The sequence below is a fragment of the Pelobates fuscus genome, chromosome 3 (genome assembly GCF_036172605.1).
Source record: "Pelobates fuscus isolate aPelFus1 chromosome 3, aPelFus1.pri, whole genome shotgun sequence".
NCBI lineage: Eukaryota > Metazoa > Chordata > Amphibia > Anura > Pelobatidae > Pelobates > Pelobates fuscus.
In genome coordinates this window covers 247,520,325-247,539,982 of record NC_086319.1, presented here as the reverse complement: position 1 = coordinate 247,539,982, position 19,658 = coordinate 247,520,325, and the positions used below count along the sequence as shown (strand labels likewise).

Below are 19,658 nucleotides of genomic sequence, written 5' to 3'. Positions count from 1 at the left end.
GCTCTGCTCAGGATTTTTGGACCTCTCCTCTCTTAATCTCGTAACATTAGATTAACAGTTTCATTCAGCACGTTAGCAAGCTCTCTATCCTTACGGCTAGGTGCCCACGAAGGCACAGATTAGGGTATTTATTTGCTTGGAGATTTTACTTTAGCACGTTAGTGAGCTGATTACCCTCATGGCTAGGTGCCCACGAAGGCACAGATTAGGGCAAGAGCTTGTATACTTTATCTCAGCACGTTAGTGGGCTAATTACTCTACTGCTAGGTGCCCTTGAAGGCACAGCTCAGGGCACTTGTTAGCAATATATTAACATATATTTTTCCTTATATTAGGTGCCCACGAAGGCACAGTTCAGGATTACTGCTAGCTAACGTACAGTGTTGCTATTATAGCCAACCACTAGCTATTGTACAGTGTTGCCATCATAGTGAGACGCTTACGTTGACTATACCCCCCTGCATACTTATTGGGACCCTGTTGTACTCTATATACACGCAGTGGTATTTCCTAGGGGGTTTATAGCCTGACAACCAGTGGGACTATACCAAGCCTCTTATACCTATCATTAGCTGCTTACTTATTATTATTTTTTGGCTCTACCCTCCTGTATACCCATTGGGGACCCTGCTGCACTTTATTGTTACGCAGGGAAATTACCTAGGGGGTTGTTAGCCCTTGCAGCCATTGATACTAGCAACTGTACAACTTTATCGCTATTCTAGCGAAGTGCTCACCAAGGCACATACCAGCCATATAAGCTAACTTCATTATGGGTATTGTTTAGACCGTTAACATACCCTTCTCGTGTAAGCAACGTGCTGTTTGTTGAGCTATATCCTACTATATACCCATTGGGACCCTGTTCTATACACACACTCTTTAACACAGGGTTTTTCCCGAGGGGGATATCAGCTCATGTTTTTATATATATGTGTGTCCTTTTTGATTGTTCACTGTCTTTCCGTCTATGTACACCCAGCAAATGTAGTTACAGTCACCTCGTCTGCCCCAATTATCCATTATTGAGGCAGTAGTGTACAGCTACTTTGTTAGTCTTTGGTGTGTGTGTTTTTTATCTCAATTTATTAAAGTAATTTTTTTGATACCTTTCGCTATTTAGGGACAGTCCCTTTTCCCCTTTTCCTTTTTGTTTATATACAATACATTTTAAGACAGTAACGAATCTGTGGCTGTGCGACCCTGTTGCTTACATCCTAATATTGGCAATGTGGTGGAGGGGGGAGACACATGTATTCTAATGGGGATCCAAATAATAATGGGCAGCCTGAGTTCGTCCCCAGAAGTCTGCCAGCTGACCCTTTCCAGCAACCATACACTTCAAGGGCCTAGTATAACAACAAACATTAGCATATCAAGATCCAGCCCACTTGCTCATTCACTAAACAGCAATTTCAAGGCTCACAGAATGTAATTGTTTTATTTAAAAACAATGTGGGTTTATCATATATTGCGCATATCCTCAAAAACAATCCTAACAAAATCCAAATAAATCTCCCACCAAAATAAATAAATAAATCATACAAGCTGCTGAATAAGGGTTCCATTTACATATCAGTCCAGGAGAGAAAATATAATCTGTATCTCTACTTGTAGCTATATTTATCTGTATCAGATGCAACATTTCAATGTTATTGCATGATGGCAGCTCTATATAATGAGGGCATTCTAGCCACCATAACACCTACAGCTTATTTTAGAGTTTATGGTGCGTAGAGTCTTGTTGTCTCCTTGGTGGTTGGAGCAATTTGAAAAAAACGGGTTCTCCCTTGATATTGTTAGTTTGGTTCCTTTAAAACGTGTATTAACCTCTCTGGATCCATTTTTATATGATAATACTATGCTAGCAAGCAATGATTCAAGCCGTAGACTATAGAAATAATGCAGTAAATGTATGTGCAATTAATGCTTAATTAGCCAGCTCCGAAACTACGATCGGAGCTATGTGCATGTGGTCCGCTTGAATCTTGCTTGTGAATTTCCTTATTTCGTGTGGTGAAGCAGAAGACTGAACTTTTTAATTACAATTTTGACTTTATTTGTGATTGTGCAAGTAATTTAATCCAGAGGGACTCTGCTTCATTATAAGTTTCATGGTTTTTGTATTTAATTTGTATTTTTTTTTATTATTTTATTAATTGACTTACCTTCATTGCAATTATTTCAACTTTTTATAGTTACACTTCTTTAAGTCCTCTGAGTGTCAGGGTCTGATATCTTTTGGTAAATAACAGGTGCCATAATGAAGCTCAGCTAATTGAAAGCCATATACCGTATTTTTCGCTCCATAAGACGCACTTTTTTTCCCCTCAAAAGTGAGGGGAAATGTCTGTGCGTCTTATGGAGCGAATATGAAGGTTTACTTACCTGTCTTGCAGCGTTGGCCGGCAGCACAGGGCGCACCGCGGTAGTGGAACTTGAATTTCATGTTCCGGTTTCCGGCGGGACTGAAAGGAAGTGTGCACACTTCCTTTCAGTCCCGCCGGAAACCGGAACATGAAATTCAAGTTCCACTACTGCGGTGCGCCCTGTGCTGCCGGCCAACGCTACAAGACAGGTAAGTAATTATGGGACAAGGGGAGGGGGACAGTATGGGAGAGAAGAATATGGGGAGGGGGATGAAGTCTATGGGGGGGGATGAAGTCTATGGGGAGGGGGGAGATGAAGTCTGTGGGGAGGGGGGGGGAGATGAAGTCTGTGGGGAGGGGGGGGGGGGAGATGAAGTCTGTGGGGAGGGGGGGGGGGAGATGAAGTCTGTGGGGAGGGGGGGGGAGATGAAGTCTGTGGGGAGGGGGGGGGAGATGAAGTCTGTGGGGAGGGGGGGGGAGATGAAGTCTGTGGGGAGGGGGGGGGGGAGATGAAGTCTGTGGGGAGGGGGGGGGGGAGATGAAGTCTGTGGGGAGGGGGGGGGGAGATGAAGTCTGTGGGGAGGGGGGGGGAGATGAAGTCTGTGGGGAGGGGGGGGGGAGATGAAGTCTGTGGGGAGGGGGGGGGGGGAGATGAAGTCTGTGGGGAGGGGGGGGGGGGAGATGAAGTCTGTGGGGAGGGGGGGGGGGGGAGATGAAGTCTGTGGGGAGGGGGGGGGGGGAGATGAAGTCTGTGGGGAGGGGGGGGGAGATGAAGACTATGGGGAGGGGGGGACACTATGGGACAGGGGAGAAAAAAAATATTCTGTACAAACTGTCCCATAGTAAGAAACACTATGGGACAGTTTGTTCAGAATATTTTTTTTTCTGGGTTTCTTCCTCTAAAAACTAGGTGCGTCTTATGGTGAGGTGCGTCTTATGGAGCGAAAAATACGGTAATTCATATTTAGTTTTATATAGCCTTCTTCACACTGTGATGTGCTTTTTGTTTGTCGCAGTTCAACCTTGCACAATTAAAACTACTGTTTTCTGACACTGAACTGGATTACCGATTTTTAAGAGGAATTTTCACATTTTTTTTTCTTTACATTTTCCTTTCCACATCATTAAGATACAATTAATACACTTTGTGCCTATATAGATATAGAGGTAGATATATCTTTTCTAACCTGCATGGGTTCTCAATACCCGGTGACTCCATTTTTTTTTTTTTGTCTGTCAATGATATCTGCAGATTGTGGGTGAATCCGCTTAGCACTTGAAATTGAACTTTGCTTAAAGGGACACTCCAGGCACCCAGACCACTTCTGCTCATTGGAGTGGTCTGGGTGCCAACTCCCACTACTCCTAACCCTGCAAGTGTAATTATTTCAGTTTTTTTATAAACTGCAATAATTACCTTGCAGGGTTAACTCCACCTCTAGTGGCTGTCTACTAGAGGGAACGTCCTGCTTCATAGCACAGGAAACCTGTGCTAGAGCGTCGCTGGACGTCCTCACGCTGTGTGAGGACCTCCAGCGTCGCTCAAATCCCAATAGGAAAGCATTGAAATTCGTTTTCAATGCTTTCCTATGGGGAGCGCTAATGCGCATGCGCGGCATTGCCGAGGCATGCGCATTAGGTCTCCTCGGCCGGTGGGCGGGATCAGTCTCGCCCACCGGCCGACGGAAGCACAGGGAGGAGCGTCGCGGAGGAGGAGACAGCGGCGAGGGACATCGCCGCTGCCTCAGGTAAGTCACTGAAGGGGTATTCACCCCTTCAGTAACTGGAGATTGGTGGGTGGGAGGGAGAGGGACCCTCCAGTGTCCGTTTTCCTGGCACTGGAGTTTCCCTTTAAGCTCTTCCCATTGGCAAAATTTGCACACAAAAAAATAGTTCCTACTTTTTCTTATGTATAACTAAAAAAAACTAAGGTAAATTTCAAAAAATAAAAACAAGGAGAAAGAGTCTGCAAAAAAATGCTTACCGTATATACTCGAGTATAAGCCGACCCGAATATAAGCCGAGGCCCCTAATTTTATCCCAAAAAACTGGGAAAACTTATTGACTCGAGTATAAGACTAGGGTGGGAAATGCAGCAGCTACTGGTAAATTTCTAAATAAAATTAGATCCTAAAAAAATATATATTAATTGAATATTTATTTACAGTGTGTGTATAATGAATGCAGTGTGTGCGTATGTGTGTGTATGAGTGCAGTGTGTGTGTGCATGAATGCAGTGTGTGTGTGCATGAATGCAGTGTGTGAATGCAGTGTGTGCAGGGCCGGTGCAAGGATATTTGCCGCCGTAGGCAAAACATTTTTTGCCGCCCCCTCCCCCCCCATATGTCCTGACTTCCCCTCCTCCTCCCTCAGTGGTCCTTACCTCCCCACCCCCGTGTTCCTTCACTCCCCCCCCCCCAGTGGTCCTGACTCACCCCTCCCCTAGTGGTCCTTACCCTCCCCTCCCCTAGTGGTCCTTACTTCCCCCTCCCCTCCCATAGTGGTCCTTATCCCACCCCCTCCCTCTCATAGTGGTCCTTATCCCCCTTCTCCCTCCCATAGTGTTCCTTATCCCACCCCATCCCTCCCATAGTGGTCCATATACCCCCCCCCCCTCCCTCCCATAATGGTCCTTATACCCCCCCTCCCTCCCATATTGGTCCTTATCCCACCCCCTCCCATAGTGGTCCTTATACCCCCCCTCCCTCCCATAGTGGTCCTTATCCCCCCCCTCCCTCCCATAGTGGTCCTTATCCCCCCCTCCCTCCAATAGTGGTCCTTATCCCCCCCTCCCTCCCATAGTGGTCCTTATCCCCCCCTCCCTCCCATAGTGGTCCTTATACCCCCCTCCCTCCCATAGTGGTCCTTATACCCCCCTCCCTCCCATAGTGGTCCTTATACCCCCCCTCCCTCCCATAGTGGTCCTTATCCCCCCCCTTCCATAGTGGTCCTTACCCCCCCCCCCTCCCTCTCATAGTGGTCCTTATACCCCCCCTCCCTCCCATAGCGGTCCTTTTACCCCCTTCCCTCCCATAGTGGTCCTTAACCCACCCCTCCCTCCCATTGTGGTCCTTATACCCCCCCCCCCCCCCTCCCATAGTGGTCCTTATACCCCTTTTTTTTTATTATGAATTTTTTTTTATTATTTTATTTATATTTTTTTTTCGTCCCCCCTCCCTGCTTGATACATAGCAGGGAGGGGGGCTCCTTCCCTGGTGGTCCAGTGGTAGTTCAGTGGGGGGAGAGGGGGACTGGCAGAGCTGTAACTTACCTGTCCTGCAGCTCCTGTCAGCTCTCTCCTCCTCTGCGCCGTCCGTTCTGCTCTTCTGTCAGCTCCCAGTGTAAATCTCGCGAGAGCCGCGGCTCTCGCGAGACTTACACTGGGAGCTGACCGAGGTGTTGAACGGACGGCGCGGAGGAGGAGAGAGCTGACAGGAGCTGCAGGAAAGGTAAGTTACAGCTCTGCCAGTCCCCCTCTCCCCCCAGTCTGTATTATGGCAATGCAAATTGCCATAATACAGACTCTGACTCGAGTATAAGCCGAGTTGGGGTTTTTCAGCCCAAAAAATGGGCTGAAAAACTCGGCTTATACTCGAGTATATACGGTAATTTAAAAGCAAAACTTGCTAAACAACAGAGCTGATTTAAAAATATATGGTGCTCCAGCATGAAACACTGCTGATGATGTTGATTATAGATAATATTTTGCTTATTGTCCCCTACCAGAGAGAGAGAGACAGACACGCACACACGATTGCTGGGGAAGCATGGAAGACTGCATAAATGATGGGAGGGAATTGAGACCAAGCTTTCCATTACAGACTTTGCCATGAGGGGGAGAAGCTTATTACTCCTCTCACCAGTGTGCTGTACTCACAGACATAAAATATGCACATAATTGACATTAGGTAGCATGGAACAAAGTTCCAGACTCATGCAGACTCCTACCACCATGACCACTGCACATGCAGACTCCTACCACCATGACCAATTCAGATCAATTAGGGGATTATGGTGGCTGGGGTATTCATTTAAAACAAAGTGTAGAATTTTACGAGAAAACAAGTTATAGGTGATTTTCAGTTATTTGATGGTGTAAATTCCGGTGAATTGGTAGTTTCCCTTTAAAATCAGAGCTGTGGACAGGTTATCTATGATGTGTATGTTATTTGCAACTTACTGGAATGGCAGCATGATGACACAGTAGTGCATCAATCAATATAACTACAAATAAGAAACCGTATTACAAGTAGACTGTTCTCTGCTGACAAACATACCCTTCTACAGCTGCTTTAAATTGCATTGGTGATTGCTCTGATTAGCCCTGACTCTTAACGTTCGACTCTTGTTGTACAAATTGTTTTGCTGCACTGTTGAGAGTGGCATCTTCATTTCTTTATATTCTTATTTTTTATTTTTTTATTTTGTTAGTCTCTCAAAGACTTTTTAATTTTCTTCATACACCTAAGCGACATTTCTTTTACTTGGCAGTTTTCATCATATTCTTTGTATTAATGTTGCCATCAATGACAAAGCATTCCTTTGAGAAAATATGTATGCAGACCACATGACGCTAAGCTTTTCTATCTGATTGTTCCTCTGATTTGCTTTATTTGATTGTGCTTATTTACATACCATACATTCTGCATTTATTGAAAATATCTCCGTGATTACTTTTGTATATGTTGAGTGGCTAGTTATGTACTCTGCTTTGTTAGCGAGGCATGAATGCACGTAGAAAATGTGTTTTTTATATCTCAATCAGTGTTTTAAAAACAAATTAAATGCATTATATAGACACACAGTAATGGAAGTAGGATCCCAGGAATTGGTGCCACATATCAGGAGCCTCATTTTGTGTGTGTGTGTGTGTTTTAAATTTTTTAACATGTCTAAATATTTTTGTTAAATTCTTTTACCCCTATCCTTGCCTGTTTTGCAAGTTGCTGCAGATCTAAATCCCTCTGAAAAGTAAGACTGTGCAGGGTAATTCCTGCACAAAAACGTTTGCTAGCATGAAAAGTACTTCCAGTAACTCGATAAGCTTCCCAAGTTACTTATTGAAAGTGCAACATAAATAGGATAGGAAATAGTGTGAGTTGTAACATTACTTGGTAGCCAGGGATCTATATGCTAGCCTGAAAAGCCTCCTTTTTGATAATAAATATTATTATAATATTGTTGGTGCTACTTTCCCGAGAACCCCCATCTTCTAATATAGGCATAGGCAACCTTCGGCACTCCAGATGTTTTGGATGACACCTCCCATGATGCTTTGCCAGCATTATGGGTGTAAGAGCATTATGGGGGATGTAGTCTGGAGTGCCGAAGGTTGCCTACCCCTGTTCTAGCATACACAGCACTAGGTGGCTTGCATCACTCCCTAGAACTGTGCAATGATAAAAACAAAATGCTGGCAATGAGTTGTTAACACTGTATTGACACCCAGCATCATTTGTGTGGGAGTGGATTTCTGTTCAGTAACTGTAATATTACATGGATTCAAAATGACAGTACATAGTACCTGATGTAAAAACCAGAAAGTAACTTGGTTGCACTGTACACATAAAATAATGAAAAAGGGGGTGAAATATAGTATAGTCCAGATAAAAGCAGCAGACGCATTTCTGCATTGAGGTCTTTTTCCAGTGCTGACCTTCCATCTCCTGGCATCCAGTTTATATACTCTATTGGTAATTGTGTTCCGACTTCCTGATTTGTCTTCACGATGGTCCTGGTGTAAATTCCAGCTTTCCTAAATGACAAGTCCTGTGACGACCATCCACTTCTTTTTTTTTTTTTTAAATCTTTTGCGCGCACATGGATGCGGTTCTTGATGTCGTGTCCAGCCGTACAGTGCTAGCTCCTGTCGCATCCCAGTATTGAGTCTTGCACACGGACTACTACGTCACTTCGATCCTGCACGTGATGTTGCGTCAGGCCACATGCCTACAAGTGCTATTTCGTCCATATTGGAAATGGACAGAATAGTAAACTTTTACAAAAGTTAGAAATGCAAAATTATAGAAAAACAAAAACCTAATCTAAAAAAGAACATTAAAATATGACAATTTTTTGGCTTAAGTTTTAAATAAAATAAATGATTTCATATTTGTGGGTTACAGGAAACACACTGGTTGTATACGGACAAAGAGTAGATTAGATCTAAAGACTTCCCTCATGTCTTCAAATCCTCTGTCTCATAAAAAGAAAAGGAGGAGTCGCTACAATTATTTCAAGTAGTTAAGCATTTAGAATGCTACCTCAAGAAACCGATAAGGAAGGCAGATTTCATATATTGATTTGTAATATTAGTAATCAAATTTATTCTGTAGTAAATGTTTAGGCTCCTCACCGACCAGGATTGTTTCTCAAGCTCAAAGAATAACCGTGCAAAGTTATTTTTTTAGGGGACTTTTATTGGTTGTTGGAACCCATTTTGTATAGAAACCGTATAAATAAAAACAGAGAATAAAAATGTATTTGAAAAATCTTGCCAAGAGCTTTTATGAAGTAATGAAAAACAAGTCTTTTGCATATCGAGCGTATCTGGCACCCTCAAGAGAGGGACTACTCCTGTTTTACACTCTGTCATCTGGTTTATTCTACAATAGACTATAATTAGCTGATGTAGACATGGCAAAAATTATTATAAATTTTTTTCTAATATTCCATGGTCGGACCATGATGCACTTATTATTACTATTATTATTATTATTATTATTATTGATGATTTTGTTAAAACTAGATCTGATTGGAGCCAAAATTATCAAATTCTTCAGAAAAAGCGAAATTTAGACCTGACTAAATAAGCCACTGAGTATTTTTTCAAAGAAAATTATAATAAGAATATTCCAATGTCAACTTTATGGTACGTACACATCTACGGTTAGAGGTCATCTCATTAATTTTAGATATCAAGAAAAACATTTATATGTGAATTTTACTGAATTGTATAAAAATTAGATTGGAAAGGGAAAACAGGAGTAGTCCCTTGAATGAAAAAAAGCGACAGAATGATGGCCGGTAGTGATCAAATTAATAACTTACTGATTCAGTAAACTATCTCTTCTCTTGATCGGCTTAAAATAACTTTGTATTATAAAGGAAATAAAGCCGACAAATTATTGACTGATGGATTAAAAAAAACAGAAAGCATAAATAGGTATTACTAAGAGCATGCATGATAATAATACTGTACTCGTCCCAGAGAAGTTTAGTGAAGCATTTAACCCCTTAAGGACACATGACATATGTGACATGTCATGATTCCCTTTTATTCCAGAAGTTTGGTCCTTAAGGGGTTAAAGGCTTTTATTCAGTTTTATATAATCTACGGAAGTTCATTCCTCTGCAAAAATGTTAAATGTTATCTATATGTATAGCCTTCCCAAGGTACCCGTAAATCAAATGATCAAGTTAAATGAGGTCATATCCATGAATGAAGCAAAAACAACCGTAACAAATTAAAAGCAAGTAAATCTCCCGGACCGGATGGTTTCAATAATTATTTTTACACAGTGTTAGATGATAACATCATAGAGGTATTAACCAAGTTATTTGATCAAATTAGTTTACATAGAGAAATCCCTAGTAAGAAGCACATATTTTTCCAATACTGAAACAAAATAAGAACCCAGAAATAGATACCCCTGTATAAATGTTAGTTGTTTGGTCTTGAAGGTTAATCAGGGTGGTCTAGGAGTACCACAGATAAATGGTTACTGTAAATATTGTAGTTTGGCACAGGCCATAACTTCCCAATTTGAAGATATTAAATTAGTATGGTATAAAATTGAAACAATGGTGATGGTAATGTAGAGCTGTGGCTTTATTCTGGTTTACTAAGGCTAAAGGTAGACCTCCTTGATGGATCACATCTAGTAGTCTGATTATTAATAATATTTTGAAAGTGTGGGGAAAATTTAGGATGTAATGGTCCCTTCAAGATAAGGTTATTTTAGGGCTACTCCTAAGACAGCTGATGTATAATATAGCTAATTTGAGTCTCCAGAACTGGATCAAAGCTAGTTTTGTGAAAAATGTGAATTTGATTAAGAATAATAAAACTGACTTTTCCTCTTTGTGCTTGGATAACAGATTACACAATAAAGATACTTTTAATTACCTAGGAATAAAAGGATACCTTAAAGATCATCTGGCAACAGAAAGGACACCTAAACAAATTAAATTAGAAAAATTAATTAAGAATAGGAAAGTGAAAGAACAAGTTTTGCTGGTTGTTTTTAGCTGATTAAGGATAAATTTATGAAATCTATTATAAAAAGTGTGAGCATGATTTAAACATTAGAGTCATCTATGAGGAATGGAGAGCGTTGTTAAGTCTTGTTTATGGAAATAAAACAACAACACTGTCTGAACCTGCACACAATTAGGCTGTCCAACTAGGCTGTCTAAGATCTACCCCAATGTTTCATTTAGGTGTTGGATATGCGGAATTCAGAGAGGGGGGTTCTTGCATATGTGGTGGGATTATCAACCATTGCAGCTTTTCTGAAATATGATCAATTCTAAAATTCAAACCGTAACTAAGATAGCGGTAACACTCCACTCAGAGTATTTTGTTATTGCAATTAAATATTCAAAACGGTTTTGGTTCTTTTTCAACTAAAGTTATTCATATTTTGGTTGCTGCCAAATTGTTAGTAGCCAGGAAATAGAAGATGGTTATAGTTCTTTGTTGGCCAATTGTTAAACAACAGCTTACCTACCAAATTAGGAAAGGGTACCGTATATTCAGTTCACTGCAAGATGAGTAAAAAACTTGGTTAAGGTTAATTGAAAAATTGTAAAGGTTGGTTCTACCCCATGACATCCGCAATCAATCTGCTGTAATACAGTACTGCAAGTCTGCCATTGTGCTGGAGTCACTTCTCCCGTCTTGCCTCCCTTGTAAGGAATTGTCTAAGTTTTGTCTGTTATATATTGTATTTATTCTAGTGGCAGTCTTTATCTGATTATCATTTAAGACCCTTTTGCTTTTCTACTGTAAACCATTAGGAGGTAATATATGTTTTTGACCTGCCACACCTGGGACCATGATTATAATTTTTGTATATGTTTTAGTTATGTCCATATTCATATTACAAAAACAAATTATGATTTATATAAAATATGAATAACACACAAGTTTCTTTCTTTCTTTTTTTTTTTTTAACAATCTGTGTGTCAAAAATATAAATACTCTTAAACTTGACAGCCAGTAACGATTGTCTAGACCTCTAACAAAAAGAAAATGTACAAGGTTCATTAATGTCACACCTCATGCCGTTATGACATTTGTCTGCCGACTTGTATTTGCCGCTGTGGCTTTTTCTTGTGTTAAATTTGTCATGATTGGCACCAAAAATAAAGAATAAAAGGGGGGCGGGGCTAAGCCAGCAAGCAGAGCGGACGCCTGAAAGCTGAGCTCCTGTGCGAACTACCAATAATCTACAATATCCCGCAAAAATCGTGCTAAATATTAAATCGGGAGTTGCTGCCTGCACACAGGGGAAACTTGGTGACACAGTCGACACTTTTCCCGAGAGTATCGGTGACCGGGAACCTAAGATGGCTAGTCGGGGCCTGCAAGCGACAGATGAGGGGAGAGACGGCCGCTCTCTCAGCCAACGTAACGGAGAACCAGACCCGCGGGCACCCTGTCCCCCCCTCCCCCCCCTGGACCGGAGGGGGTTATCCCGGTTCAACTTCGAGAAGCTACACCCGGGCACTGAACCCCATAAGAGAAACAAGCGAGCAGAGAGGCGAGGCATGGCCTCGTAAAATGGCCGTCGCCACGTGCGCTCATGACGAGGAAAGACCCGACCTCTCAACCAGGCTGGAGGCTATACTGTCCGCGTTCTGGGAGAAATTGGCGGCCAAGGAGCAACAAGCAGAGGCACTCAGAAAGGCCACAAGCTCACCCACGGCTCGGCAGACAAACCCCCACCGCAAACGCACACTCCCTCCCATAGCCAGAGCCAGAAACTGGCGCCAACGCAGACGGGGCTCCCGGCGGGCCCGCAGACCCAAAGGAATGACCTCGCCACAAATGGGACACCGCCGGAACCGCCGCCCTGAACACTCCAACCCACAACCCAGGCAAGCAAAGGGGACCCTCCGGACTCATCAACGGACCCAGCGACGAGAATCGGCAGCACCAATGAGACTCCAGCGAAGCACTCCAGGCTTTCTCCGACTATCCCACACGGATTCTACCCCTTCCTCAGCCATGCTGCTGAACTTTCCGTCAACACAGACATCCGTACGGCTGCACACTCCAACAGGCACCAAAATGGCCGTCTCTCACCACAGTGACAGCAGACTCCAGGGTCAAAAAAGAACCAACAAAACTCTGTCAGGTCCACAGCAATGCCAGAAGGGCATAGGATAAGATGAGTAAAAACAAAAGCCTAAGCCAGGGGGTCCCTCAATCCTTCCTTAAACTGACCCTTTAGCATACTTGAGGCAGCAGTTTCCTTATGATGTTCTCTTTTATGCTCTTGTGTTTGCTTATGTCTGCTCTCTGCATAACACCAGTATTCCAGTTAGTACCAGTGGTATTATCTCTCCTGTTTCATATAACTACCTAACTATTGTTCTATCTGAAAAAATATGCACCCAGATAACATGTCTAGCTTGTATATCAGCTTTTCTATATACACTGTTATGTCTGCCTTTACTCATGGGGAAAAAAAAAAAAAGAGGCTGTTTGTTCACGGAGCCTATCTCACTTGACTGCATTTAATGTTAACGTGCTGATTGCTCCTACTGCTATTTTCTGTTACCTCTTGTATTCTACTACTCAATCCCATATCTAGCGGTTCATCTATACATTGACTGTAGCTGTCATAATCTTGATCTAGAGAGATCTCTAAATAAGCTTGTTTATATTCCTGTTATTCCAATTTAAAAAAAAAACAAAAAAAACATTGTGCATCTTAAACGTAATGCCTGTTTGCTTGTAAACTATGTATCCTGCACTCTCTTGTTCATTGCTATTGGGGCATAACAGGCCATATGTTATTCTCTGCACTACAAAAATAAAGAATTAAATAAAAAAATAAAAAATAAAGAATAAAAAACATAAATATATAAATACTTATACATTTTTTTTTTACAAATTCTAAATCTGAGTTAAAGGACCACTGTAGACACACAGACCACTTCAGCTCAATGAAGTGGTCTGGGTGCCAGGTCCCCCCCTAGTTTTAACCCTGCAGCTGAAAACATAACAGTTTCAGAGAAACTGGTATGTTTACACTGCAGGGCTAATTCAGCCTCTAGTGGCTGTTTCCTTGACCGCCACTTGAGGCCGCTTCCTCGTTTACATAGATTAAATCTTTGTTATTGGACGCTGGACGTCCTCACGGAGTCCAGTGTCAAAAAAGATCCCCATAGGAAAGCATTGAGTAATGCTTTGCTATGGGCTCCGCTCGAAAGCTGACGTCGATGGAGGAGGAGAGGTCAGCAGTGCCGAATGAACCCCGGCACTGGATTAAGGTAAGCAAATAAATGGTTAACGGTGACTAGTGCTCAATAGCGTTAGGAATACAAATATGTTCCTTTAAGACCATGTGGAATGGTATTTATTTCCAAAATCCACCTTTGCTAATTATTACCCGTCCAATGCTTGTGTTTTGTAAAATGGCCATATATGTCCCAGAAGATATGGGTCACTCCCATGTTACTCTGCAAAATCTGCTGATATGCTATGTTTCTTATAACATCTCTGGATATTTCCGACGTGTTCCACCACTCACGTTTTCAAGCTCCTATTGGTCATACTGACATATTTGAGACCACATAAGCACTGTAGGAGGTTTATGATATTTTGGACTGCCAAGCAAGAACCTGTTTAAATTGTTCTCCACAAATAAGACATAAAATCAAAGTCTATTTGTTAATTTGCGCGCCAGAAAGGCTCGTTTAGGGGAGCCAAAATTGACACAGTGATGGCATGAAGATGCTGGAAAAAGAATCAGGAAGTCGGAAAAATATATGGAAGCCAATTGCCGATAGTATATAAACTGGATACCTGGAGCTTGCAGGTCAGCACGGGAAGAAAGTCTCAGAAAGCGCCTGCTGCTTCTATCTGGACTTTACTATATTTCCTGGATTACTTACTAGCAGTGAGCTCAGCCTACCATAGCCTAGCTGCAGAGCTTAGCGGTCGCATGGCACTGGAATCAATTAACACCCTCTTCAGGCCAAAAAATCTGACCACAACAGCTGCAAACACCGGGCAGCAGTTGATGAACCAGCATGGGTCGAAAGACCAAAAAATAGAAACCCGACCAGCCGAGACAAGGCTTAGCTATCTGAGACATGTGGAGACAAGCACACGGAGCAGCTAGGCTCAAGATGGCCGACTACCCAGAGACATACTCCGAACTATTGGATGACTTCTCCCTGGGAGAGGACACACCCCACTTAGCCGTTATGACAGTAGCAGCATCTAAACTCCAGATCCCTTATACTGCACCAGCGACTATCGCGGTGCTCAACAAAACTTTTGGCAGACCTCCAAACCACAATCCAGCCGGACATGGCTAATCTCCGCACAGATATAAGATGGCTAACAGGAAGGCTGGGTGCCCTGGAGAACACCTCCATAGCAAATACTAACCACATTACCTCCTTACAACAGGAGATCAAGGGCCTACAGAGCCGACATTACGAATTTAACTGGAAATTTGCCTCCCTGGAAGACGCACGTTAGGCAAACAACCTTGAAGGTACGGGGACTATCAGAGATGACATTCCATTAGCTGAACTGCCGCACCTCCTGCAAAGGCTCCTGACGACGGCACTGTTATCACAGAGGCAGGCCAAGGCCATCAGCTTAGATGGTATTTTCAGAGCCCCAAAGCCGGCCAGAGCCCCAACGGCGACTCTCTCAGACCTCATAATCCGCTTTTAACATAGGACGGATAAATCAGCAACTCTGGCAGCGGTTAAAGACTGTGTCCTATACACATTTGAAGAAATGTCCCTTTCCTTTTTTTTACAGATCTGTCTGGTGGCACTCTAGCCTGGAGGAGGTCCCTCAAACCGTTTACCTTGCTCCTCCGGCAACAAGGCATACCATATAGATGGCGCCTCAACCGCTCCCTACTCGTCACAAAGGGTGAAGATAAACACTAGTTCTACGACCCGCAGGGAGCACAGGACCTGCTACCTATGCTGGGACTTCCTCAAGATGCTATGCGGCACACAGCACCTCCCGACACCACCGCACAGGTGGGACCTAGAGAGGGTGACACCCTTTGTACAGAGACAGCCCAGACAAGGCTCCTATGCTGCAGCCACCACCTGAAGGCTTCCTACTGCCCGATCGCAGTGGTCAGCTGCTGATAAGATACTTTCACCATGCTATTGTTTTATGTCTCAACTGCCTCTGTTTTTTTTTTTTTTTTTACTTCTCTTTGAGTTATACCTTATTATAGCATAAGAAGGCAGCAATACAACTCAGGTATACAACTCACGTTATGATTGTTTTACAACATGTTAAAAATCTCTCTCCCTACTGCCTCTCCCCGCCCCCCCGTCTGCCCTAAGTGTTTGCGGGACGACACATACTACGAATATGTAGATCGACAGTTAACATCTATCAGCTATGTAAATACCTCTCTAGCCAAAGTAGCTGCACAAGTATTTAGCGGGGAAATGTGATGTATATGGCCTAGCTTAACTATTCATAGTATAGCTTTACAAATTTATAGTCATGCCTAATCTGTATCTCACGCACTAGACACACAGACTTGACTATTAAGCGTACCACGCATCTGACTCCATGCTTTTGTAAACAAAAAAAACTCCCCAAAACTGCGGTGCTATATTATTGCCATACCTTGTCGGTATATGTGGATATAATATGTGTGCTCCTGCTGTTGTGACGACACAGGCTAATGTGCAACAAAAATTAAAGAATTATAAAAAAAAAATATTTTTTATTTTTATCAAATAAATGATTTCTTTATGAATATATCTGGAGTCCTGTATCCTGTTGATGGGAGGATATTCCTGTAGCCAGTAATGGCACCCTGGAACTTTTAATACAGAGCCTGGCATGGCTGTCACTTATGTAAGTGAAATGTCCCCACCATTTCCCTTATTTTATGTGTTATACAGTTTACACTCTGTTGCTACTGTTTTTACTTCAGGTACTATTTACTGTAATGTTGAATCCATGTAAATTAATCCTTGGGAAATTAAGTATACACTCAAATATTTTGTTTATTTCATCATTTCCCCCCCACTATTAACACATGGTGTTTATTTTTAATTTACCGATATCTTTTTTTTGTTATTGTCTATATATTTTTTAGTGTTGGGAAAACACTGTTTTATATCAGTATTTCACATCACATGTTAAAGTAATATTATCTGAAGTGCCACACACACTTTATTTTCACTTATTTCTTGGTTATACAAGTCAATGTCATACATTGTGTGGTGTTGGGGGTGCTATAAAAATGTAAGACAAAACCAAATGCCATGTCACACTTAGTGTTTCCTCATCACTTGTAATTAAAGTGTAAAAAGAATCATTGAAAAAAAAAAAATCAACAATGCATAATTAAGGGGCGACTACCACCTTGCACGCCACCTTGCATGTATGGCAATTGTTGGATGTTCTCAAATTCTAATAATGAAAAAAGAAAAATACACAGACGTGCAACCTAATTGCAAATGTTGGGGGTTGGGGGGTGGGGGAGGGGGAGGGGAGAATTCTATTTGGAACCACTTATGTGTTATGAAAACATTATCAGGCTGTTAATAATGCTCCCAAGGGGTACCATTACAAGTTTAGGTATGCTCTTTGATATCAGGATTACATATATTCAGAAATGTATTCTCCATAAAAAACAAATATCAATAAGGGGTAAAACAAAGTATCAGTAATCAATTAATATACAAGAAATAAATGTTACCACTTTGTAGCCTTCTTGAACTAAAAATATGCAATGTGTTTTGACTAAGCAGTCTCCTTCACCTTGTATACTACACAAATAGTTTGGCATCCTTACAAACCCTTTTTTCCTCCACCTTAACCACTCCACACCCCTAAAGCACCTAAGCCTGTTTTTACTGCACTTCAGTAAAATGCCTATTTCTTTGAGAAATCGTCCCTTTTTTTAAAAATAGATTAAGAAACAATCAGGTCGACAGGTGGGGGGGTTTCTATCTCCTCCTATTAGCATGTAGTCACAGGACTCCCTGTTCCTCCTTCAAAGCTTCATAGTGTTCTCCTGCCCTATACACCTCCATCCCCCAAATGCACACACTGCTCAGAATCTGAGGCTTCTCAATGAGAAGTCTCTGTTAATTTCCCTGGCACAGGTATAATTACTATACAGGATTTTTTATTGATTTCTTTTTTGGAGTGTAGGGTTCTTTTAATTGTTTACTGATTCTATTTGTTTCTTTAGTATGTATGTAAAAGTAGTTGTCTAACGATCTCTAATTTCTGTAGGTTGGAACAAGGAAGATTTTTGGTCCATGATGAAATTGGAAAGGCCCTAGAACGGGAACGAGCTGCTTCAACAGAGCAACTTACTAGATCTGTCCTGCGTGAAAAAGCTGCAACTGAGGAGGAACGCATAAAAGCAAAGAGCTTTGTAAGTAGACAGTGCAATAAAATGTGGGAGTTTTGGTAGGCATTCATTTATATAAGAAGATGCTGTCATAAAGTCCCCAATATTTTACGCTTGAATTTTAGTCTTGCAGCAAATAATAAGCCCTAAATACCTGCACCTTATAACCACCTTGCTTTCAGAATGGGAAACGTGAAATTTAAAAATCTACAACCTGAAGTTAGTTATTTTTCCAGTTAATGTAGACAAACAACTTCTTTAATAGGGATAACATATATATTTCCCTCTCCTCCCCCATGCCCGAATATAGGATGCAGTTTTCTAAAAGCTGCCTACTTCCTAAATGTGTCCTAAATACTGTACATGTAGTATGTGTAATATGCCAATTTGTGCTAGTTTATATATAACAGTTTGTTGGTTTTATTTTGTCATACTAGTACTCTGAGAGTGCTTTGCCAACGTGTTTGGATAAAAAGGACAATGATCAAGCACGAGTATAAATTCTGAGGAAGAAGTGGACTCTGCTAGCCAGGAAAAGCCACAGAATTTTGTAAAAATGCTACCAAATAATTTGCTGAATGTGTTTGTGTATTACTTCTCTAATACTATCCCTTACTTTTTGTGTCGCTTTACCCCACTCCCTCTAGCATGTAAACTCAATGAGCTATAAATAATAGTAATACACACATTCAGCAAATTATTTTGTAGCATCTTTACAAAATTCCTATATATATATATATATATAAAAAATAGAAAAAAATCCCATGCACTCACGCTTTAATGTTCCTGATATGCCGGGTGCCAAAGCCTGGACTCCAAAGATACATAGAACGCCAAATGATAGCTGCTCACCGGTCTTGTTTAAAATTCAAAAGTTTTATTTAATCATATTAAAAATCTGTGACCAACGTTTCAGTCCCCGCTCGGGACTTTCCTCAGGGTCAGACAATAAATGATAGGACAACCAATGTTCAGTAACTTTACAATATCATTTCAATCCTCATCCGAACTTTCATCAGGATAACTGTAACAAATATAGGGCACGCAGTTTATAGGCACAACCAACCCTAAATTATGTGCAAAGTGGCTCCTAATCACGTGTGTGTATATACTTATAATTATTCGATAAGAAGCCACTTCTGCAGTGATTGATCTGTTTAGTTACAAACAGGTGTATTTTTATATATTTTTTCACCAATGATTGTAAATTATAGCTTGCATAAACACTAAACATATAAATGTTGTGTCTGTCTTGTTCAAACTATAAATAATGGAAAAAAAAGTTAAATTAGATATACAGCAAACATAACTTAATTATATGAGAAATGTTTGTGTATAAAATATCTGGGATAGATCCAGCTGGCAAGTAAATGGAGCAGGTGCACAGAGCACTTTGTGAAGTTCCCTCCAAAAATCCTGCCGTGGGAGCAGTTCTTCAATACAGTGATCGGTTTGAAACGATAATGTATCAATTAAGAAATTAACAACCTGCTGCACTAATAACTACTACTAATATGCTTGGTAAATAACAAATGAAGACTTCAAAATGCTGACTGCCAGCACTTTTAATTGAAACAGGCAAATTTATTCTAAAGACCAGAGCAATGTTGGCATCTGTGCCAGGCTGTCTGATTATGTATACAGGCTTCACCATTGTACTTTGAGATATATATATATATATATACAC

The 19,658-nt window shown here is 41.4% G+C and overlaps 1 protein-coding gene across 1 annotated transcript in view; it reads left to right on the top strand.

The window, feature by feature from the left end:
• Positions 1-19,658, top strand: part of CHCHD3 (coiled-coil-helix-coiled-coil-helix domain containing 3) — a 286,257-nt gene that overhangs the window by 74,415 nt on the left and 192,184 nt on the right. Inside the window, exon 4 of the mRNA XM_063448299.1 lies at positions 17,851-17,995. Coding sequence (XP_063304369.1) covers positions 17,851-17,995 — 145 coding nt within the window. The remainder of the gene's footprint in view (positions 1-17,850; positions 17,996-19,658) is intronic.